The 25,277-nt window shown below is 40.7% G+C and overlaps 2 protein-coding genes across 3 annotated transcripts in view; one reads left to right on the forward strand and one right to left on the reverse strand.

Annotated features, from left to right (window-relative positions):
* LOC135510610 (synaptopodin-2-like) overlaps nt 1-13,100 on the reverse strand; it is a 62,826-nt gene extending 49,726 nt beyond the window's left edge. For both annotated transcript variants that reach the window (XM_064931668.1, XM_064931667.1), the window contains exon 1: nt 12,860-13,100. In XM_064931668.1, the coding sequence (XP_064787740.1) occupies nt 12,860-12,967 (108 nt within the window). In that variant the 5' untranslated portion in view covers nt 12,968-13,100. The remainder of the gene's footprint in view (nt 1-12,859) is intronic.
* A 1,566-nt stretch (nt 13,101-14,666) lies between these two features.
* LOC135510611 (protein transport protein Sec24D-like) overlaps nt 14,667-25,277 on the forward strand; it is a 28,473-nt gene continuing 17,862 nt past the window's right edge. The window contains exons 1-10 of the mRNA XM_064931669.1: nt 14,667-14,784; nt 16,321-16,520; nt 16,894-16,993; nt 17,419-17,537; nt 17,838-18,140; nt 18,456-18,586; nt 19,099-19,210; nt 19,946-20,073; nt 24,082-24,220; nt 24,595-24,710. Of these exons, the coding sequence (XP_064787741.1) occupies nt 16,370-16,520; nt 16,894-16,993; nt 17,419-17,537; nt 17,838-18,140; nt 18,456-18,586; nt 19,099-19,210; nt 19,946-20,073; nt 24,082-24,220; nt 24,595-24,710 (1,299 nt within the window). The 5' untranslated portion in view covers nt 14,667-14,784; nt 16,321-16,369. The remainder of the gene's footprint in view (nt 14,785-16,320; nt 16,521-16,893; nt 16,994-17,418; nt 17,538-17,837; nt 18,141-18,455; nt 18,587-19,098; nt 19,211-19,945; nt 20,074-24,081; nt 24,221-24,594; nt 24,711-25,277) is intronic.

Consider the following 25,277-nt stretch of genomic DNA (forward strand, 5'->3'; position numbering starts at 1 on the left):
ATACAAATGAATTAAAACACAAATTAGCTTTTTGTCTTAATTTAAGGTTGGCAATGTGGTAAGGGTTAAGGTGGGAGTTAGGTTTAAAATCTGATTTTATTTTAGAAATAGACGGTACCAATCCTGTGCAGGTGTTGTCACACGTTGTCTGGCACTGCGAGGATGATCAGCTGTCCATCCTGTCTCCCAGTAGCGCTATCTTAGATGTCTCACAGTACAGACATTGCAATTTATTGCCTTAGACACATCTGCAGTCCTCATGCCTCCTTGCAGCATGCCTAAGGAACGTTCACGCAGATGAGCAGGGACTCTGGGAATCTTTTTTTTTGTGTGTTTTACAGAGTCAGTAGAAAGGCCTCTTTAGTGTTCTAAGTTTTCATAACTGTGACCTTAATTGCCTACCATCTGTAAGCTGTTAGTGTCTTAACGACCGTTCCACAGGTGCATGTTCATTACTTATTTACGGTTCATTGAACAAGCATGGGAAACAGTGTTGAAACCCTTTACAGTGAAGATCTGTGAAGTTATTTGGATTTTTACGAATTATCTTTGAAAGACAGGGTCCTGAAAAAGGGAAGTTACTTTTTTTGCTGATTTTAGGTACATTTAATTTACATTTTGGTAATTTTGTGACGTTCTCTTACTGGTTTGACATTGGGAATGTTCTCAAATAGTTCAAAGAGTGTTAAGAAACAATGTTCTTCTGTAGGAATTTCACTACATCAGGATAACATTTCCAACAAGTTTCCTCAAATCAAATCAAATGTTATTCGTCACATGCGCCGAATACAACAGGTATTGTTGTCAAATTAAATGCTTACTTACGAGCCCTTAACCAACAATGCAGTTTGAAAAAATATGGATAAGAAATAAAAGTAACAAGTAATTAAAGAGCAGCATAAAATAACAATAGCGAGACTATATACATGTATCATGGTTCTATTTAAAGTAATGTTCTTAAATTGCTCCAAGAACGTTAAGAAACAATGTTCTTCTGTGGGAATTTCAGTACTTCAGCATTACATTTCCTATGGTTTCCTCGTGATTTTATTTAAAGGCATGTTCTTAAATTGTTCCAAGAACATTAAGAAACAATGTTCTTTTGTCGGAATTCCAGTACTTCAGCATATTCTTTCCTACAGGTTTCCTCGTGGTTCTATTTAAAGTCATGTTCTCAAATTGTTCAGGGAATGTTAAGAAAACTTTCCATAACAAAATATAAGAAACCTTTGTTACGTTTAGAGAATATACAAACATATACATTCCATTCTCAGCATCAACAAATCTCTCTCTATCCTCTATCTTGTTAAGTGTGTTCAGGTGTGTTTGCTGTGCCCACTAATTGGCCACATCTGATCTTAATGAGTGCTTGTTTATTTTAAGCTGAGGTCTGTTTGAATAGAATAAAATGAACAGCTTTTTATCTGTAAAAAAAAACATGGGATGCTAGCTCCATCCTGGTGACGGAGGCAGGTGGCTAGTGCACTAATTCCGCGGATAGAGAACAGAAGATTACAGGTTTTAATTTCACTGATGCCGTGTCACAATAAAAAAACATATGTGTTTGCATGATTATTGCTTAAGGACATACATTTCCATGTGTCTTATCTGTGCTTGGAGTTCAAAAAGGTTAACCCAAAATATGCTAGCTGTGTTATTAAGGCTTATTGAAACATTTAGTGAATGTTTTAAGGAAGTTATTCAAAAACCTCAAAATAACCGAGAATTTCCGTTCTCAGGGAGTTAATAAAAACTCTCAGGTAAACTTCAAAAGAACCAGAGTAAAACATTCTCAGAACCTCCCTGCAACCTAAAAATAAATGTTCCCAGAATAGGCTAAATGTTCACTTCTGTTCTCAGAATGTTTTTAAAAAACAGCAGGAAGCGTATGGTTTTGTTCCCACAACCAATGTGAAACCAAAAACATTCATTCCCACAACTTCCAAGGAACCAAATTTGCTAGCCAGGCTGTTTCTTATAGCTGTCACTCATTCTGCTTACAAATGTAGCCCAAAATGTATTGTGCTGTCTTGCCTACATTATGTTGATCTCCATCCTAGCCACCTGCCTCTGTCAGAGTCAAACCAGAGTTCCCAGTCTGTCCAAAATAGTATCAACATGACACACATATACCGTACCATAATAGTAATATACTTCTACTCCTACAAAAGTACAATTTAAAGTACATCACATTATCAAACATTTCAGAGCATAAAGCCAAAAGGTGAAAAGGCCACTATCTGACAATCTGTGATAAAAACAAGACCTTGCTATATATATACAGATATGTTTTATGGGTTTCTTTTATGAGCTGGTAACCATCTGATAAAACAGTGTGACTCCAGCCTGGGTTTTAGGAGAAGTCTGTGTGCAAACAGGGCCCTATATGGAGGCCTCCTGTGAGCCTGTGTTTGGACTCTCTGTGGGAGGAAAGTCTGTCTGGACCACCACAGCACCATTCCTCCCTCCCTCCTCCAAAAAAGGAGGGGAAACCTTTCATTTCTTTTCCCTCCTAAGACATAGTGATAGACACAGATGTCAAACAATGTTCTGGACAGGACTGCTTTGCCACTGTTAAATATCAGCCATAGATTGCTTATAAAATGTTCCTCAGGGTACGCTATATGTTCCGCTTCAATCGCTATTTCTTTTTTGCTCTTGGTATAGAAAGATCAACATAGGAAACACTCGCTTATTAGTGTTCATAAGAGTGTTCATAAGAGGTTTGAATCTGTCATTCAGATTACAAATCAAATGCTTACTTACAGGCTCTAACCAATAGTGCAAAAAAGGTATTAGGTGAACAATAGGCAAGTAAAGAAATAATACAACAGTAGAAAGACAGTGAGAAACAGTAGCGAGGCTATGTACAGTAGCGACACCGGTTAGTCAGGCTGATTGAGGTAGTATGTACATGTAGATATGGTTAAAGTGACTATGCATATATGATGAACAGAGAGTAGCAGTAGCGTAAAGAGGGGTTGGCGGTTGGCGGTTGGCGGGTGGTGGGTGGCGTGACACAATGCAGATAGCCCGGGTTAGCCAATGTGCGGGAGCGCTGGTTGGTAAGGCCAATTGAGGTAGTATGTAGATATGTACATGAATGTATAGTTAAAGTGACTATGCATATATGATAAACAGAGAGTAGCAGCAGCATAAGAGGGCAGTGTTCAACACAATCTTGTGTAGTTACAATGTGGCATTTACCATACATAAAGATTTTAACAGTAACACATTTTATATTGCCAGCTGTAGGGCTAAAATGAGACGATCTATGCTCACGGCCTGCTTGACTGCTCCTCTCCCAATTTTCCAACGTCATTTTTAGTGTCTTAAACACAACACAAAACCACAGGAAATACATTGTGCATTGAACACATAGCTTCAGGCAGTTCCTACTCCATGCAGCTTTAAGTAATGATGTTTTTAAATCTCAGGCAAACACATTCCATCTGTCTTACAGGTAACTATGGAAGTGGGTTTTGCTGTATAGATTCATTTAATCAATAAGGCAATGAGTACAGAATAGAAAAAATCAACTTTGATATCAGGCACTGATTGACCACCACAGTGAACTCCCGCAGTCACCACAAATGAATGGACCGAGCCATTTGTCTCTCTCTGTAACAACTCTGCGACTGCAGGGAAGGCTTGAGAAAAGCGCATTTGATAGTACAGCGTCTTTATCAAGCTCATGTGGTCTACCATTAGGACTAATGCACAAGTAACAAAAGGCCTCTATGCTCTCAGGGCAGTTTTTCTGGACACAGATGAGGACAAGTCCTGGACTAATAGGATGTTTCAAAGAGATTCTCTACTGAGCATGCTTTTTAGTCTAGAAGACCGGTCAAAAGAAGGGGAAAACGGCTCTGATACAGGGGCAATATTCTACAAAATATGGGGAATGACTTTACTGCCCTCTTCTGAAATTACTTCCGTGCGCCTCAAATTCAAAGACAGAGCTATGGATGCCAGGATTGGCCATCCATGACATCCAAAATATACACTGCTCAAAAAAATAAAGGGAACACTAAAATAACACATCCTAGATCTGAATGAATTAAATATTCTTATTAAATACTTTTTTCTTTACATAGTTGAATGTGCTGACAACAAAATCACACAAAAATGATCAATGGAAATCAAATTTAGCAACCCATGGAGGTCTGGATTTGGAGTCGCTCAAAATGAAAGTGGAAAACCACACTACAGGCTGATCTAACTTTGATGTAATGTCCTTAAAACAAGCCAAACTGAGGCTCAGTAGTGTGTGTGGCCTCCACGTGCCTGTGTGACCTCCCTACAACGCCTGGGCATGCTCCTGATGAGGTGGCGGATGGTCTCCTGAGGGATCTCCTCCCAGACCTGGACTAAAGCATCCGCCAACTCCTGGACAGTCTGTGGTGCAACGTGGCGTTGGTGGATAGAGCGAGACATGATGTCCCAGATGTACTCAATTGGATTCAGGTCTGGGGAACGGGCGGACCAGTCCATAGCGTCAATGCCTTCCTCTTGCAGGAACTGCTGACACACTCCAGCCACATGAGGTCGAGCATTGTCTTGCATTATGAGGAACCCAGGGCCAACCGCACCAGCATATGGTCTCACAAGGTGTCTGAGGATCTCATCTCGGTATCTAATGGCAGTCAGGCTACCTCTGGCGAGCACATGGAGGGCTGTGCTGCCCCCCAAAGAAATGCCACCCCACACCATGACTGACCCACCGCCAAACCGGTCATGCTGGAGGATGTTGCAGGCAACAGAACGTTCTCCACAGCGTCTCCAGACTCTGTCACGTCTGTCACGTGCTCAGTATGAACCTGCTTTCATCTGTGAAGAGCACAGGGCGCCAGTGGCGAATTTGCCAATCTTGGTGTTCTCTGGCAAATGCCGAACGTCCTGCGCGGTGTTGGTCTGTAAGCACAACCCCCACCTGTGGACATCGGGCCCTCATACCACCCTCATGGAGTCTGTCTCTGACCATTTGAGCAGACACATGCACATTTGTGGCCTGCTGGAGGTCATTTTGCAGGGCTCTGGCAGTGCTCCTCCTTGCACAAAGGTGGAGGTAGCGGTCCTGCTGCTGAGTTGTTGCCCTCCTACGGCCTCCTCCACGTCTCCTGGTAGCGCCTCCATGCTCTGGACACTACGCTGACAGACACAGCAAACCTTCTTGCCACAGCTCGCATTGATGTGCCATCCTGGATTAGCTGCACTTCCTGAGCCACTTGTGTGGGTTGTAGACTCCGTATCATGCTACCACTAGAGTGAAAGCACCGCCAGCATTCAAAAGTGACCAAAACATCAGCCAGGAAGCATAGGAACTGAGAAGTGGGCCGTGGTCCCCACCTGCAGAACCACTCCTTTATTGGGGGTGTCTTGCTAATTGCCTATAATTTCCACCTGTTGTCTATTCCATTTGCAAAACAGCATGTGAAATTTATTGTCAATCAGTGTTGCTTCCTAAGTGGACAATTGGATTTGTGTGATTGAAGTGTGATTGACTTGGAGTTACATTGTGTTGTTTAAGTGTTCCCTTTATTTTTTTGAGCAGTGTAGTTTTAACAATGTTTTTAGGCTGTACAGTGTTAGTTTACGTTTACCTTGTTTACAAACATGGAGTAAAACAATTGTATATTTTCAGTTCTGATGGGGTACGACAGTTGAACTAAGCTCACATACAAGTTATATTCTTCAAGAATCAATGAGTACATAGCATTAATTTATACATCCAAATATGGATGTAGAAACTGCAGTTCGTCCATTTAACATTGACATTTACATAAAGGGAGTCAGAAGGTCTTTATATTAAGAAAACATTTACTCTGGTCTTTGGACGACGGGATTGACTTGATACGCAGTGACATACTGTATCTCGGTAATTGGACGGCCCAAATAACCCTATTCATTCACTTACTGCCATCTGTGTAGACTACGTAGGATGGTAACTTCAGGGTAACTGTCAGGATTTCTAGATTCAGTATGGACACAGAATCAGGTTTACGTACAGTTCTTATCTCATAGGATTTAATCAAGTTGGAATAGCATCACTAGTGCTTTCAAAAGAGCTGTATTTGAATCCCAACTATATTATTTATATTGTCATAGCAATCCATACTAGCCAAGGCCAGAAAGTAGCCTTCATGGATGAATTCCCAGGGAGTTCGTCATCTCATGCATTTTCCCATGTCTGTCTGTCTGTCTGTCTGTCTGTCTGGAAACTGATACCATTTCAAGGGGCTTTAGAAATCAAAGGACTCCGTTTGTCACAACCCCCTGCACTGTGGCAGGAAATGCCAGCTGACAGTAATTGATTAATCAACCATGTGTTTCAAGCACAGTGAATGTTACTCTTTAGGACTATCACCATGAGAGACAGGGAAAGGGAAACCGCAACAATCATGTGGACTGAAAGTGAGTTTGGTGTGGTGCAAGTGTTGTAATGTTTCATTGTATGATTAATTCAGTAGCTAGACTGAACCTGGAAGTACTAGTTTGGTCTCTTTATGCTTTTATCAGAGGTAGGCCTTTCCTTTGAAGTTACAGTCCCCCTCCATATGTATTTGGACGGTGAAGCAAAATGTTACATTTATCTCTATACTCCAGCATTCTGGATTTGATATCAAATGTTCCATATGAGGCAACAAGACAGAATGTCACCTTTCATTTGAGGGTATTTTCATGCATAGCTCCAGTGATGAAAAAAAACTGTGATAGCCATGCACAGACCTCTGCGTTTTAAGTCAGTAGGCCTAATAGATATTATTTTTCTGTAGGTGTTTTTGGCTGTTTTTCTCCAACGGCATAAGGACGAACACAGTGGTCAAATGGTAGAGTAAGTTCAAATAACATTTATTCAACATGCTGACTTGTAAAGGGACTGTTCCGTCTTCATGAATCTATATGTTAGCAACGAGGGGACAACTCCACACTAGGAAGCCTAGAGGCCAGCACTACGACGTCAAAAGTTGTCAGTCAGCATCGACGTAACGTTTCACAAATTTGGTGTGGCAGGATGTGGAGACACCGATGTGTTCAAGTATAATACAATTTCCTGATGCAAAATACTTCTAAATTCAAAGTAATTAATGTAGGATTGTCTTTACAGTGAATCAGTTAAGGAAATTAAATGAAAATAGACCATGAATAAAACCAACAAAGAAATATCCCCTACTTACTGAAATGTGGCTGCATTTCAGTCAGGCCAAAGAGTTTCTGCACTTTTAAAAAATGAAGTGGGTTGTGACTTCACCAAGTTTGTTCTCCTAACAACTTCCCATATATGGACAACAGCTTCTTGAGTGTTACGAGACCCCCTCGCACTGTGGGCCTACTGCATGTCAGTACATTCAACAGTCACTTTCTCTTTAGAAAGGGAGCCCTGCTCACACAATCCAACAGAAGCTTTGAATAACTCCAATTTATCAGATATGAAAGTGCCTTAAATCTGTTAGTGGAGTATTTCTCACAATCTTGGTATGTTAGTTTTTAAAACTTTTACTGACAGCACTTCTCCCCACTCTGCTCCAACCCTCCTCAAAAAGTCTCAAGACAAGCTTAAAGTTATGTCTTCCAGATGACTTGCAGTTACCACGAGGTCACTCTTCAGATATCCTCGACTGAGGCATAGACTCGCAAGAGACGTCATCTATTGCCATTTCACACCGGTACAGGCAAATATTTGGCAGTTAAGCCAAAGAAGACATTAACACAGGGCTTATAACAATGTGCTCAAACTTTGGAAAGACCCTCTTTTGGAATTTAGCACCCTTGACCCTAAAATACTGCAGTTTAATCAAACTTCATTTGTTTGACAAATCCAAAAAACGAGTTCAATGAGGATGTCATGTGCAAAACCCTTTTCTTGAGGAGTGGTGCGTGTTTTCATTCCACTTCCCTACAAATGTAATTCAACTTTAATTTAATTTGCTTATGCTACATTCCTTATGCTACATTAGAAAGGTCTCATTCACAGCTGCCTTGCCTAAAAAAGGCCTATTGTTGCTGTCTAATGAGATTTAAGCCAAGTTTCTCTACATCAGTCTTTTTTGGAATGTCAACACACTCCCCAATTCTGAAAAGAACAAGGTTTAAAACGAGACTATTTGTCTAAAAATGGAAATCCAGTCGTTTGACTTATTTATAGATGAACATTACTGGAGTGGCTGTGACCGAGTGAGGCTTATCGTGGATGATATGATACAGCAGCATTGTAATAATGTCAATCAAAAGCTATATAACTTGCTCTGCCCTAAATAAATTAACTAAATCAATTGAATGTCAACATCAAGTAATAGAATCAAGGACGACATTAGTTGAAATTGAATTACACAAAAAGCTACATAGCCACATGTCAGTGCAACGTTGCATGTCCAGAAATCTGTGTATGTACTGTATTTATGTTCCGTTAACATTTCAAATAGAACAGGACCAAACTACAAAAACTCACTCTGAAACACATATACCCAGAGGCTAGCATAGGTTTATAAAAGCAATGAAGTTACGGTAGCATAGTAACTGAGTGTTTGTCCAGAAAAACAAAGATATTCCCTTTGATCATGCTCCATGACACTGAACAAGTGCCAGGCACTTAAAGCTCGGTGATAGGCGATTCCTCCCACTCTCTTTGAATACCAACCTGACTTCTATCAGATTCTTCTGACCTTTGTGTTACACTGCAATGCTGTTTTGTTGAAAGGCCACTGAGCATATGGGTAAATCAATAATTTAATAGTTTAGGATTGACCTCAATCAGTAGAACAAATTCAGACAAAGTCAAAAGGCTGAATTAAACTATTATAATATTTTATAGAGGTAACTGCCAAAATAAAGGAAACACTTGAGTAAATGAGGGTTCTGGTGCCTCTTATGGTGTGGTGTGCATTTTACTGAGGGGTATCGTACAAAGCAGGTTTGAGGAGTTAGCGATAACTTTGGTGGCTCACCTTCTAGCCAGCTAAATTTCTATGGCAACAAATCCTTCAGAACTAAGCTGCTCCAGGCCAGGCGAACTCCACTCACCCAGAATGAAATGACTGAGGACCAATGAAATCCAATTCCCTCCCTCTTGAAAAGATTGCGTCATCCACAGGTGGCTGGTGTCATCATAATTGGGGAGGACGGGCTCATAGTAATGGCTGGAACTGAAAAATTGGAATGGTATCCAACACAAACACATGGTTTCCATTAGCTCCATTCCAGCCATTATTAACTAGCGTCCTACCCTCAGCAGCCTCCTGTGGCATCATCACCTTCATTTGTTGAAGACTACTGATTACATGTTTTATTAATCAAACTGTTTTTTTTCTTAAATAACGCAAAAATGTAACACTTGTATCAGGAGTGTTTAAATGTGCTTGTGCATTGATAAGCACACCAAAGACAGCATTAAAGGTAAGTAATAAAATAAAGATGGCACTTTTAAAAGCCTATTTAACACCATAGGCTGATGAATTTGCAAAATAACATTTCATTTTCATTTCGGCACAAATTAAAACGTGGCACTGACTCGCCCATGGATTCATGTTTCAGCATTGTCTAATTGAAGAGTCTAGCTTTCGACTAGTATCGTGCAATATGCACAAGCAGTTATAAGTGTCACGATCGTAGTAAGGATTGGACCAAGGTGCAGCATGGTACGCATACATTTTCTTTTATTTAAATGAACACCGAACAAAACACTGACCGAAACGTGCCGCTACTGGTGTGCACACAGGCAGCTAACTGGAGACAAGATCCCACAAACACAAATGAGTTCATGGCTACCTAAATATGATCCCCAATCAGAGACAACGATAAACAGCTGTCTCTGATTGGAAACCATATCAGGCCAACATAGACACACAAAAAACCTAGAGGACCCACCCTAGTCACTATCAAACCCCAACCAACATAGAGAATAAACAGCTTACTATGGTCAGGGCGTGACAATAAGCCCGCTAGAGTTAGCGGCAGGAGGACAAGCATAATCCATACTCGTAGTATGAATGAAGCCTGAGTTAGGAAAGTGAAGCTAACTGAAGCTGGTTAGCTTTAGAAAACCCTGAGTAGATCTAGGTTGCTTCGTAGGATACCCCTGTGGTGTGGTTTAGGTCCACTCAAGGTAAACACAAATAAATACACAGCCATTCTGAGTGAATCATTTCTATCCTAATAGGAAAATGCCCCCATCCACAGGGCTCGCGGTGGCCCAACACTTTAAGACACTTTGTTGGTGTTTCCTTTATTTTGGCAGTTACATGTATATTATATGTTATAAAATATGTCAGTTCATAAAATATTTGATTTTCTATTGGGGGGATTTTTTGGCACACGTTTTTGATGTCACATGAATGTATTTACGCTCTCTCTATGGTTGACAAGTTGATGACAGATTTCCATAAACAAGACCTGGGGAGTGTAACATTCCAACACCTGGAGGAGAAAATTTGAATTATTATATGAGCATTCTAGCTTCAAAGTCTAACAAAGTAATGGCAGTAGCCTTGTGGTTAGAGAGGCAGGTCAGTTACCACCCACTGGGCACAGATTTCAATTCAACACCTATTCCATGTTGGTTCAACGTAATTTAATTGAAATTACGTGAAAAAAACATTGATACAAACATTGTGTGCACAGTGATCGGAGGGTTTTCAGTTCAAGTGAAGCAGTTTTGGCTATTTCGGTCAGGCTTGATGTAAATGCTTTTCACATGGTATTATATAATTTACAAACAGTCTTTGTAAAAAAAAAAATGATAAGTAATTAATAAATGTTTCACTTTAGGTTAAATAAATCATATTGCTGCTCAAAGGGAGCATTATATATCTATGAAGTGGACAGCTCTTTTAAAATGTATCTACAACATTCTATTTAAGGAATTATGCCATCTATGAAATGCTGTACAGTGTACGTTTCTGTAGATAAATGGAGGGGCTTCAGTAAACTATACTCTCATGATGAGTACATTTGCCTGAGACCTGAACACTTGTGTTAGTTCCCTGAATAGTTCAGTGGGCTAACAGTCTTGTGGCACACTTTGGGCCGATTTCCAGGACACAGACTAAGCCTAGTCCTTGAATAAAAAGTAAGATTCTCCATTGAGCATGCTTTTTAGTCCAGGACTAGGTGAAATATGTGACTGGGAAACCACCCCTTAGTGCTTAGTACTTGGTGACATCATCAATCCTGTCAAAAAAGGACATTTTAAAATAGTTGAATTCTTCAAAAATGTAGTCCATATGTTTGGTCCATATGTTACCAATGTCATTCCCTGGAGTTCCACAAAGCAAAACCAGGCTCTCCCTAAAACAAAGGATGTAATGACTAAAAGAGTCCTATAACCCAGTAAATGGCTACAAGTGAGATTTGGGTCAGTGATGTGGGTACACTTAAAATTTCAATTAGGAGAGAGTACCCCCACAAAGCTTAGGAACCCTACGTTATTTGGCCATTTGAGAGTTAGTATTTCATGACGAGATATTAAAATATTTATTGGTTCAGCCTTTTTTATTGGGCTGCCTATTAGAACTTTTAGTGCAGGGGAAAGCGTTGCTTGCGAGTTGTTCTCCTGGCCAGAACAAATCAATGCCGCAGAGTCCTAGACCCCCTCTAAGCTACATCTTGACCCCTTGCTGGGGGGCTGGATGTGGTTGATGGGGTACCCATCTACACCATCATTCACAAGCATAATCATTTTCACTTCCTTTACAATGTACTTGACATAGCCTAGTCATACTGATCCATCAACTGTCTTTGGATGGCATTCCTACATAAAGCATCCCTGTGCTTTAAGGGTCCGTTTATCCTTACGTGATGCCTCTTAGGTAGCTCCATGTGTGGCCAATGAAGGAGCAGATTGCCTTTTGGTAAGTATCTCTGTCAAAATGGGCTTACTGTCCATTCTCTAAGACAGTAGTGTACATAGTAATGTGTAGCCAAGTGGCCACTGTTCCTAAACATGAGGAGAATAGAAGGTGTTGGCCACAAATGTGACCAAGAAAGTTATGCCATTGGGAAAGGCACCATTATTCCAGCTGGATACAATTACTAACATGTAGAAAGTAATAGGCTACAAATTAGACCAGCATGGGATAGGTCTACTGTATGAATCAACATGTGGTTGGCTGCACAATTTGGCCTATAGGCTTCAATTAAACAATATTTAACAAATCTACCATTTTCGATTGAGACTTATCTAAATAAAAGTTCCCATCCAACAGCTTTCCATCTTTTCCGTTTTGTTTAGGTTTTTATCACTCCGTGACCCCTGAAGGCACGGTCTCCACAGCTCGAGGATGTTTAGATTCCTAATTAGATTTTCACTTGTGATAACTGATAGATCGCGCTGCACGCCACAGTCCTCGAGCCCTGACCATATAAGGGTCCCCAGGAATCATACCATAAAAAACCCCATCTCCGACACACTAGAAAAAAAGGGGAATTCTGCCCGTCTCAAACACACGCTCTCTAAACTCAAAACATTTGCCCAAATAAAGTATTTTAAACAATTAATTCACCATATGAAATGTAGGCCACAACATCAACCCTAAAGATCAACATCATTAGGATACCTGTCTCAACTTCGCATCAAATAACCTACATGTCCAGCATAGCTAATGGATTCATTTCCAAGTCGCCACTGTTCCTGAACATGAGGAGAAAAAAAACTTGTTGGCCTAAAGCCGCATTGTATGACATGTAAAATGCACATTTTACATGGTTCAATAGAAACATTCCACAAATAAACGCGAGACAAAACAAACTTGCAATGCGACAAATCATGATCTTGATGAAGGCTCCGTTGACCTATGTTATACACTGCAACGCCAAAAGCATAAACAATTAACAAAAAAATATTACAAACTAATTATGTTTCTACCTGATAAACCTGCAAAGGTCGGTAGGCATCCCCCTCTCCTTGGCAGAGACTGAAGCCCCAGGGCGCGCCTCCGCGCACCGTTACACAGATATAATCCCCAGTGCCCATGCCACACGCAACAGGCTCCCACCAAAACCGCTATCATCAAATTGTCCGGAGTTGGACCAACAGGGCTCTAGGAAACCAAGAGCAGCACAGTGCAGTATAATTCCCATCATCTGCAAATTATCCCGATTCCAGCCTTCTCGTCCAGCCCGCTCTGAAACGTCATTGCACATTGCCCCGCCTGCTCATCTAGTTGTGCGCTCTTGGGAATGTCTTGGAGCTGCATTTGTATGGGGCCACCGTCGGGGTTGAACTTCTCATACAGTGTAGCTACAATAATAATGAGCTTTGATATCTCAATTTAGTTTATGTATCGATTATGCTGGCTGTTTTCTAGTCAACAGTATGTGTTGGCCTATAGCCTATTGGTTGAAAGGGATTTAGGCCTACATTTGTATTGTGTATCCCTATAAATCAGTTGATTACTTGCATTGTAAATATAAAAATAATATCTGAAGACTAGACAAATAATGGACTATTGGAACCTAACTTTGCTCCTTGTAGTCCAATGACCTTACATGCTCTTTTAATCGGTGTGAAATGGCTAGCTAGTTAGCGGGGTGCGCGCTAATAGCGTTTAATTCGGTGACGTCACTCGCTATGAGACCTTGAAGTAGTTGTTTCCCTTGCTCTGCAAGAGCTGGGGTTTTGTGGAGCGATGGTCAAGGATGTTTCGTGGGAGGCAGTTGTCGATGTGTGCAGAGGCTCCCTGGTTCGATGCGAGAGGAGGGACAGAAACATTACTCTTTTCAGAGGCGAATTGGCTCTGGCAGCCAAAACAGCCAAATACTCCATCAACACACAGGTGTTTGGAGACGCAGATATAGCTAATTAGCACAGGTGCCACCTCTGTTTTCCATAACATGGAAATGTGGCTTAATATGTGTAGTAATTTAACCTTCTGTTTTTTGAAAATTATTTATTGCTGAGCGTTGGGGCTCTTAACAAAACTCCCCCGGGCAGAAGATAGGCCCATTGTCAATAGGCGCTAAAGGTTGTTAACGTCTATGAATGGGTTGTCAGTAAGTGGTGGCCCGCGGAAAATTCTCGAGTATGTGCATGTGAGGTACCCAGGATATTGAGTGTACGGTTTGGCAATAGGCCTACCTATACAATATAATAAAATACAATATATAATAGCCTATAATAGAGAGACTAACTCTTCGCAATATAACATAGTAGAGACATTGCATTGATAGGGAACTTGTCTTGTGAATATGCAGGCCTACAAAACACAAGCAAGTGAATAAACACAATGCAGTCACATGTAGTCTACAAATATGCAGAGATGCAAACTATTGAATTCAAGTGCTGATTGTATATTGAGACGCGTTATGTTTACACATCAAATACAATCTGCATCTAACCTGGAGTTGGTAGGACTACCCTGTTGGGACTGTTATGATCCAATTGGCCTGGTCTCAATTACATAGACATTGTTGATAAGCCGTTTTAGATCACCTGATAGTGGATCTATTCCAATTGCTACTGCCTATTGAATGGAGAACGAAATCAAGTTTAGATAGGCCTACTGCCTAGTTTCATGCTGCCTAGTTTACATTATGAGCAGTTGATTGCCTGCGTGACAGATCAGAAATGCACACATTTCTAGAGAGTTTTATGCTACGCAATCGGCGCAATAATATTTGTCTACGCTGACGTGTTGGGTTTCCCACAGGTTGGTGCATGCGCATTTACCACTGGGAATTACAGTGAGTTACGTACCGACCGGTGCTGTGTTGGAGTTTGACGTGGCACTCTACTTTGACTATCAGGAATTCGTAGAGAAGAGGACTCGGCAGGTACTCCCCAGAATACAGGTAAATAATTAAATTAGTCAGAGAAGCCGAATGCGTTTTATAAGAGGCTATTTCACTGTCTGTTGTAGGCATATTAAAATACATTTTATACCAGAATGCTTTCATAGCTAGCTAACGCGTTAGCAATTTCCGTGTATGAACGACACATTTTGTTTATTTGTAACGTTAAATACACCGCGTACACACTAATCACAATGGTGCTGGATAGATGGATATTGTTTCGGGTGGTGTTAACAACCGATATATTTTCATGCCGTTGATAAATATTGATGTATGTCTGGTTGTAACTGAATGGTAGCTAGGCTACCTAGCCTAGGTCCTGGGTTGGTGAAGCTCAGCTTTAAACCATCATAACGGTCTTTGACGTGGCAATTCTGGATTGTGGCTGAGCTTCTCGTCGTACATTAGCCTACGTTTTTAGCCATGACTGTTTCCTTTGATATTTCTGTCTTCATTTATGGACCCCCCCCCCCCCCCTTTTTTATTTTAAGTACTTTGCATTTGATATGAGTCGCAATGCCAGACAGCTGTTTGTGGCCTTAATATAGCAATATTTGACAGCTGTTGTATAGGCTTGTGGAAGTCCATCAGGTCAAGCTCAGGTTGTTCTAAAACTGGAAAAAAATGCAACCTTACCGAGAGATTTAAGGACAAAGAATAGTTTACAAGAGAGACCAATAATTCGTTTAATCCCTTATTATTAATTGCCTATTTGGAGAAGGTGACTAAATTATTTAGGCCTACTGGTATGTATTTATTTATAACCATTGGATTTACTGAGAGGCCTATTGCTCAATAATGATTTCACCAACACTGCACATGAGCTTGTGAAGCTAGGCCTGAATCAGTCATTTCATAATTTGAACCCCAATTAAGAGAGACTGTATCTACCTACAATTTCTGCTCCAATATGTCATTAAGCAACCATTACACCAGCTTTCATCAACCAACAGTTGTAAGAAATTATATATATATATAAATAATAATAATAGTGTAATTACATTGTGTTATCGTATATATTCATCTTGAGAATATTATTATTATTTTAGGACCATTGTTGCAGGAAACTGACTGACAACAACAGTATAAATCAGTCACTTGTAGATTAGTCTATGTTATCAAAGATGGAACTCTCTTATCTCCTAATAGTCCAATGTTCTTGGGTCTTGTTACACGTGAGCGTTGACGTTGTTTTGAGGTCAAATATTGCTTGTTGGTTTTGCCTGGTGGAGAATACCACTTATTTACTTTGTACTGGAGGAAAGTACTGATGTTAGGTATGAGGAAAATAGTGAAGACAACAAAGGATATTAAGTGTGCAGTCTATGAAAAATCTTCCCATGGGCAAGGTGACAGTTGTAGGTTGGTTTGTGAAATTCTGTGAATTAGAGCTTTTGTAATCTCATTATTAAACTCAAACTACTGCTTTGGCCCTTCAAGTCAAGACTATGAGAATGCTAGACCAATAGACACTTCCTTAAATTATCTGCCTCGTCAGGTAGCAAAGTTCCTTATTCTGTGCTTTCATCTTTGCAGATTGTTGGATCTCTGCCATTTTGTAATGAGAAGACCTTAACAGCACAGGATGAGTCAGCAGGGTTATGTTGCCACACCTCCCTATTCCCAGGCCCAGCCTGGGATGGGGGGATACCCAGCCGGGTTTGGGAGCGCTCCTGCCCAGCCCCTCTATAGACACTATGGGGGACCACCTCAATCATTCCCCGCCCCACCAACAGGTAAAGACACGTGCCTTTGGTCTCCCATTCCTCCTGTGAAGTCTTCTGTTTAGCTTTTCATTTAACAGGTCTGATCTTGTCAGTTGGAAAGTGTCCCCTAGCAGTCATTCATGAACAAGTCAAGCGATGCAGCTTCAATTAAAATGACAACATTTAAGACTACGGATATGTTATTTTCTGCATGGCCATGCTATTTCCTAATACATTTTTTTTTTGCTCATGTGTGTATTGTACTCTGTATGTAATGTGTGACCGTAATGTTTGATGCTTTGTGTACAGCCATGTTATTACCATAGCGTTTTGATGAGATGTTTTGCTCAGGTGCATGATTTGTATATAATGTGTTACCATAAGAGAATGCTTTACCTTCCAGGTATGATGAAGCCTGTGTCGTCCCCTTCCGGCATGCCTCCACCACAGGTCCCCAGCCATTACGGCTCAAACGGCCAGCAGAACGGAGCTCACCCTCAAAGGTAACAGAGCTTCCTCCACCGAGCAGAGTCCATTTACTACAATAACATTGTTATGGCCAATTCTACCCTTCTCCCTGAAGTATGCACTTGATCTGTCCACCCTCATGGAATTTGATTTCATTTAAAATGAATGGACTGGTGCAATACATATGCTAGAAACGCCCTCTAGCCAATGTTGACAACAATTCATTGCTTTCAAACCCATGAGTGGGAGGGAGATAATGCACACTTCAGGTAAAGAATTGGAAGGCAACCATCTGCATTCCAATACTCTTAGTACATTCCTTCTTCCATTTTCTTCATGAAAAATAGGTGAGTTGGGTTTCCTCTACTTTCAAATCAGTAATGAAGGAAAATAAACAAGGAAACTAATTGATACTATTGGAACAGACTAAATATTTAGCTCTTTGTTTACTTTCCTCCAGCTACCCTGCCCCTCCGTATGGACAGCCACTTCAGTCCCCCTATCACAGCATTGCCCATCAGGGCCCGCCCCCAGCACAGCAGCTCACCAATCAGATGGGTGCCATGAACCTCGGATATGGTAATTAACCACTGTAGAACTCAAGACTGATGTTTTAAGGATGGTTAGGGCATCCACTTTAGCTGGTTAACAAGATGCAAACCAACTCTCAAAAAAGTTAAAAAGTAAACTGCCTTGTTGCCTAAATAGTCAAATGGAAGCCTTTAGGTAGATCTACTATTCTTGCTAGTGTTAGTCTATATATATATATTCAACAGAGGCACCACAACTTAGGTACACTAGCATGCAGTATGTTATTGTTAAGGCTTCATTCATGCAGTGTGTTGAAAGTGGATCACCCTCCCCTTGCTTTTCCTGCAGGTCCAGGGCCCGTGCAGAGCCCTCAAGCACCTCCCACCTCTCACCTAACCCAGCAGCAATTCCAGACTGCCCCTCCCACAGCCATGGGACATCCACCCATGGGCCCCCACTCGTCTCAGATGGCTCACCCACAATCACCCCTCGCTGGTCCAACTATGGCAGGGCCCCAATCTATGGGTGGCCCCCCACCCATGGGAGGCATGGGTAGGCCCTTCCCTGGCCCACCCCCTCCAGGTGCTGGGGGCTTCCAGCAGCCTGGGCCTGGAGTTGCCGGACCACCAGGACAACCTCAGCAACTACAAGGTACAGATAGCACAGTAACCTGGAGCTCAACAGTGGCCATTTCAAAGCTTTATGGAATTGTAGGGCCATTTTCCAGGAGCCAGATTAAGCCTATTCCTGGAATAAAAGTATGTTTTCAGTCCAGGGATAGGATTAATCTGGGTCCTTGGATATGGGAACTCACTGTGGAACTCAAGCTTATTGTATTGAATGTGGCGAGGAGTGTGCACAAATAGCTTTTGGAGGACTGTACCGCTAAGTGTGTTCTTGCCAATAGGATTGCACGAGGTACAGGTCACCAGAGCCTTACACCGTGGAATTGTTTGTGTGTCACAGGTCAATTTGGGGGGCAGATGGCGGGACCCGGGATGGCGGGACCCGGGATGGCGGGACCCTTCCAAGGTGGGGCAGCCCAAATGGCCGGCCCACCTCAGAAAAAGCTGGATCCTGACTCCATCCCTAGCACAGTGAGTCCATATTTAATTCTCCCGTGACTTCATGTCTTTGCATACCAGAATGCTATTTCACATGTTTCTAAGCTACCTCCAGGCCAGTATTTCCTTTAAAGGCATTATAGCGTGGACCCACACTATACTCTTTAGAAGATTTGGCTACTTCACATACAGTATGGTCCCAGGATAGACATGTAAGCCTATCCCCCCCAATTACCCTGTTGATCATGTTTTTTTTGTCTTATTTGGGGGAAATATATGACCTACAAATGATGACGTCAACCCTGTGTCCCGTAGTTAAAAACAAAATGTTTGACTGATGGGTTGGGTTGTTGTCAGGCAAACGGCAACAAAGCAACATCAGCATGTGAATTTGTACAATACCAATCTGTGTCCTATACCACACGCAGCCAGCAAAAACAGAGTGGAAGTGATTGAAATCTTTCACCCAGCCTGACTGTTTGTCAAGGAAATGGCTCACCACAGTAGAAGCTCTTTTACCAACAATGCAACCTCTTTTGGTTCAGACACAAGTCATCGAGGATGACCAAGCCAAACGAGGGGGACAGGTGTACACTACGAACCTCAGGGGCCAGGTGCCCCCACTGGTCACCACTGACTATACAGTACAGGACCAAGGTAAGGCACAGGAATACCAGCGTACAGTACTACAAACCTGTCAGTGTCATTGAACAGAACTAAAGGACACAGCTTTACTTCAACACACTTCTGAAATCCGTTATTGCTTTATTTCCAGTCCATCACTAGCACACCTGACTCAACTAATCAAGGGCTTTGTGATTACTTGACTAGTTGAATCTGGTTTGTTTGTGCTGGGATGGAACAATGTGGTGTTCCCTAAGGAATGAATAAGTAGAACGTGACCGATGGCTTTGGACACCGTAATAGCCTTAGTTCAATCATACACTTTTGAAAGATTTTTTTTAATGGCAACATGGGGAACATGATATGGGTGTATTCATTAGTGCACATCGTAGCAAACTAGCAAAACGTTTTCGCAACGAAAATGAGTTTCTTATTGGACAAGTTCAGGTAGGTTCCTCCCCGTTTGGACTGTTTGCTTCCGTTTAGGTCCAAGTGAATACACCCCTGCTCTTCATCAAACAAATAACTTAGGAAGCTATTACTATTAACAGCTCTACTTCAGACACAAATAGTTATTTACAACCTGATGAATCTTTAGAGTTATGAGGGAAGAACTGAATGATATTGTGAAAATGCAAACCTGTTTTTAAATTGTATTTATATTTTTTATTGAAACAAACCAATATTATTACATTCTTTACCAACTTAATTAAAATATATTTTTTATTTTTTAAACTGGATCTGTTTCCATTTCTTCTTCCCCTTTAGGAAACGCCAGCCCAAGGTTCATGCGTTGCACTACCTACTCTTTCCCCTGCACGGCTGACCTTGCTAAGCAGTGCCAAGTTCCCCTGGCCACCATCATCAAACCCTTCGCCACAGTGCCAAAGAATGAGGTAGGCACTTGCCCTCTGTATGTTTGCAGAGATTATCCACATTGTTTTATGAAGTCGGACAACTAAGCCGCTTATGAATTCTGAAACCAATATGTTTAAATCCAAACACTACATAGACCTCCGGTACATAATTGTAGAAATGTTTGGGGAGGGAGACACTAGCACTTTTTGTTTTCCTCAGAAGCTCAATGACTCAAACTTTTTCATTCCTTATAAAATTATACTTTGTCCAAGTGCTGTAAAAGTTTATCCCAAGGACAACCTCGATGTAATCCTGTGTGGTCCCAGGAAACCTGCCTTAGATATTCTTCCCCTCGCCTTGTCATCGGCGCCAAAGGCCCTTTTTAGGTGATGTTAATGTAGCTTTTTTCTCTGTCTCATAGAGAGTGCTAATCAGCTAATGTCAAGATCTGCAGGGACCACAGAAGATGAAAGCGGTTTAACAAAGCGCTCATGTCAAGCGCACTGCCATCTCAGGTTATCGCTCAGTGTCCAGACAGTGCTAGCACGATTCCCATAGTAGGAAGTTAACGTATGCTAAAGCCCTGCATGGATTCCAAATCAAATGGACTAGCATTTTATCAGCGTGTAGCATTATTGTTTGGTTGTTTGGAATTAATGACTTCACTGCACAAGCACTCGAGTGTTAACATTAAAATCTTGTATCGTACATGTACTTATTATAAACAAATGTATAATACCTTCATGTCCTCTTTGGATGAACTGTTCTAATAATATAACTACTTGGCTGCATTGACGTCTGTCTGCAGTTTTATGGCCTTGGAGCCCATATGAAACACACATATAGTTGTTTGTAAAAGCCTCCCTTCAAGAAAGAGGAGAAACCAAGGTTTTTGGTTCTGTTCCCTGAACCGGTTTCTTCCTCTGGTTAAAAGTCTAATTGGAGTTTCTCAGGATAGATTTGGATTAAATTTACGCCTAGTAGTGACCATCTTTTAGACAATGTTTTGGTTGTTAGGCTACAATGTTTTGGATAGTATATCACCTTCTGTGGTGCTAATAAATTGTCTGAACTCATTTGAATGAGGCTTGGCTCTAAGATTTTATGCCCTCAAATAAATCTTCTAACTAAGGCTATATTTGAACTGCGTGTGTAACGTGCACAAAGTTGTTTGTTTTCGTTAGTAAATGTTTGTGAATTTTTAGAGGCAATTTGTACCATATGTTCCCATGGGTTTGTTTGTGTGTGTTCGTGCTGAGCGATTAGTGCTTTTTGAGGTCTATTTTCAATTATTGAAAAATAATCAGATTTAGATTGTTTTTAGACATTAAATGCATCATACATTATGTGCGTTGAATGCTGTAACACAGAATAGAACAATTAATAAACATCCCATGATGGTAGTGACTACCCATTACTGCTTATCACTTATTAACCCTAATTTATTCACATTACTTTAATAAATTATTTCAGTTTTAAATTACATTTGTTTAATTAGATGATTTTATTATTTATTTCCAAGTCATCTCTATAGAGCTGCTGCCTATGCTGTCAGAAATATATATATTTTTTCTTGTAGTTTTTAAAAGTAAATAAGACATACTTTTATGACTGCTATCTATACCAACTATCTATAACTTAGTTCATGTATTTTCAGGTAGAGATACCTCGCGAAGAAACTGCTCTCCATCCCTTCCGATTGTGTATTGTTCTGTCTCTTCTCTGTCTGCTCCTACCGTAGCAGGTGTAAAAGAATCACACAGACTGGACAAGTAGGCGCACAATGGACTATCTTCATTGTAGTTAATAACCACATTTTCTGCACTAAACTATGTTGAATATTGGCCTGTTGGAAACTATAACTCCCTACTACATCGCACAGTTCGGGCTTGATCTGATTTATCTCCAGAGAAACTGCGCATTAAACTCACAGAAAAAAAACAGAACAAAATAGAATTCAAATAATTGAACCATCGTTGGTCAATTAGTTGTTTAAAAACTAAAAAATAACGAACGTTTCAGTTAATCGCTCAGCACTACTGTGTGTGGGCTGGATAAGCTATAACAGCACCTTTACCATCTTTATTCCTACACGTCCCCACTCGACAGGAGACATATTTCATCTTTACATTAAACAAAGCCTTATCTGGCAAGAAACATTATGCAATAGACACATGTAATGCGTTCAGTAGATGTACATGCAGGTATTTACATGTCTCAATCTCATGGGCTGTTTTCAAGGAGAGAATCTGCTTTTTGTAGCATGTCGGCATGTGTTGAGTTGCATGAGAATAACTGTTTTGAAGGTATAGATGAGATCACCGACAATTTTAAGACTAAATGCTTTATGATTGAGTGTGTGGGTCTACACAGGCAAAGATCTTGATAGAACTCACACTTGTTTAACAGGGCAACAACTTCACACTTGTAGACTGTTGCACTGTGTTAGCCTTTGTGGGGGGAAAAAACAAAACCTATTTGTTTAAAAAAAAAGGTTTGAATGCAAAATTGAACAGTTAGAATGATTATCTAGTGTTGCTGAGGCATGAACTGAGGCCTGGGAAATTGGTCTGCCTTTTGTCCAAGGCAGTTACTACAGCTCAATTACTCAGGAGGACTGGCACACCTTTAAACATTCCTCCAATCTGTCCTCCAATATAAATGGTTGATATCATTTAAAAGTTTGACATCCCTGTCAGTAAGCTATCATATTTCTGTAAAAATGTTTTTTTTAAATAAAATTTTAATGTAAATGATCTAAAAGAACAAGTAAAATCGTATAATTGTTATATTCACATGTAGCTTATGGTCTATTTTACATCACTTAACATGTATTATGTGTTGTGCCCAGCATTGGTTGAGACAACATGCTCTTGAATACAGGGTAGGTGTCATATTTTGGTTGATAAAAGTACTAAAATGAGAATAAAGTTGACATTTCAACTTTCAAACGGTACCACAGAGATGGAGGTCCACACATCAGAGAATGTTGACTTGAATGGGAATGTTTTTTAAATTCTACTATCAATCATCCAAAGAAACCTATTGAAAATATAGAAAATAAATGACAATTTTAAGTTGACATTTGATGGTGGGTGGACCTGCGGTCATCTTTGTGATAGTAATTAGAAGTGAACATTTTAAATTTCGATGGTGTACCAGCTAAATTGCAGTGGTCTGAATGGATAGAAATATAATTAATAGAATGGACCTATGATTGAAATGACTTTAAGAGCATGTGTCTCCACCGATGGCGGGCAAAACACCATTTTTTTTCTCCAGATTATGATAATGTCAGATAACGTGAAATAGGGTCTAAGCTACAACGTGAAGGAAAAAAAAACAAGTTAACACATTTTTATATAATTTAAATTAAAGGTTTTAAAAATGACAATTTGTATTAAAGAAGTTTGACAACACTGTTTTGTAAGCTTTTAAATGCTATCAAACTCAACCGTTTATCTTATCCTGTGATGAAGACATGGATGTCTCATGTTATGGTGGGGTATGCAAAATGGGTCAACTTTTATCTCTTGAATGTTTTGGCATTCAGGTCCAAAAAGTTACTTTCTGAGCACTTCTACAATGGGCAAATATGATTGGAAGGTTTCATTCAAAACAAAAGGGGTGCTGTCAAAGTGATTGAATTCAAATGGATTTGTCCAGATAGCACATGGGCACAGTGTTTTAAATGCTTTGTTTGACAAGGGTTAAGGGTTTGATAAAAGTTATATTTTTCACTGTAACCTTGCATCCTGGTCCTGTTTACTGATATATATTCATTTGGATGCTTCTGTTAGTGTATAGCCAGCTGTTGCTGCTCTATAAACTGGTGAAGATGAAGCCAATGAAATGCATTGTAATCATCATGGTTAACCTGAAGCCTGTCTATTTCACACAAACTATCACATAAGGAATCATCTATCTGTACAGTTGACTATAGCCTACAGTTGACTCTAAAGCAAGCATGTGTGCGACTGCTGTCGTGTGTGTGTGTGTGACCACTGTCTTATGAGACTGCCTATCTCCTCTGTCGTCTGGCCCAGACTCCTATGTACGTCGTGAACCATGGTGAGACTGGCCCAATCCGCTGTAACCGCTGCAAGGCCTACATGTGTCCCTACATGCAGTTCACGGACGGTGGCCGCCGCTACCAGTGTGGCTTCTGCAACTGCGTCAACGAAGGTACGTCCACCCGTAACAAGGATGCCTTACTGGGTCTTAATGGTCTGTGGATAAAAATAAGTTAAGGATCTGACCAACCTTCTTTTTTTCTTTTAAGCTCAAAGCTAGAACAGGTTTCTTTAATTTGTGTAACTAATACCTGAATGATTTTTTTTTGGGGGGGGGTTATTCTTAATATTTCAGATATAAGTTCCAACCAGTGCTGTGCTTTGGGTTAATTTTGAACCCCCTTTTCCATAGAAACAAGTGCACTCTGTTAGGGGACACTGCCTGAGAAAGACAGTAAAGGGGGGTGGTTGCTAAGCGGAGGCAATATTATGTTTGGGTTTGTTTTTGTTGCCACTGCTAAAACACGTTATTTTGTTCTTTCATAGTGCCAGCCTTTTATTTCCAACACCTGGACCACATGGGCAAAAGGGTGGACTTCTACGAGAGGCCAGAGCTGTCGCTGGGGTCCTACGAGTTCGCCGCCACACTGGATTATTGCAAGGTACGCGATGCCCTACTGTTGGGGTTTTTCTGCCTTTATAGTGAACCGTATGTATAATATTGCTTTGTTTCATTTCATACAAATAGATAGGAATTGGTGGAATAACTAGTTTGAATGACATTTATATGGATGAAAAGTAAATTAAGTAGTGGTATACGTCACCAATAGACCTAATAGCCAACAATGTGAATTGACATGGGGGGAAAGCTGTGACGATGCACGGATAAAACGTTCAATGCTTGGCAAGAGTCTATCTCCTAAACTTATATGGACAGAAGGTGAAAGTTATTAGGATCTCCATTCCCAGTGGTCTTTCTGAGGGGGGGGGGGGTTCTATGAAGTGTGTGTGTGTGTGTGTGTGTGTATAGGGAGGAGGTGCTCTCCTCTTGGCAAACACTGCATTCATTCTTCATTCAGGACCAAATGATTAGAAGGAAGCACAGGCAAAAGCATGTTCTGTTACATTGAGACCACTGCATTAAAGCCAAAAGAGATCTATATGTTCTCGATTTTGTTGCGCTCTACGGGGTTTTCTTATCTTGTACATTATGGGTAGCGGTAGGTGGG

Source organism: Oncorhynchus masou, chromosome 23 (assembly GCF_036934945.1).
Source record: "Oncorhynchus masou masou isolate Uvic2021 chromosome 23, UVic_Omas_1.1, whole genome shotgun sequence".
Lineage (NCBI taxonomy): Eukaryota > Metazoa > Chordata > Actinopteri > Salmoniformes > Salmonidae > Oncorhynchus > Oncorhynchus masou.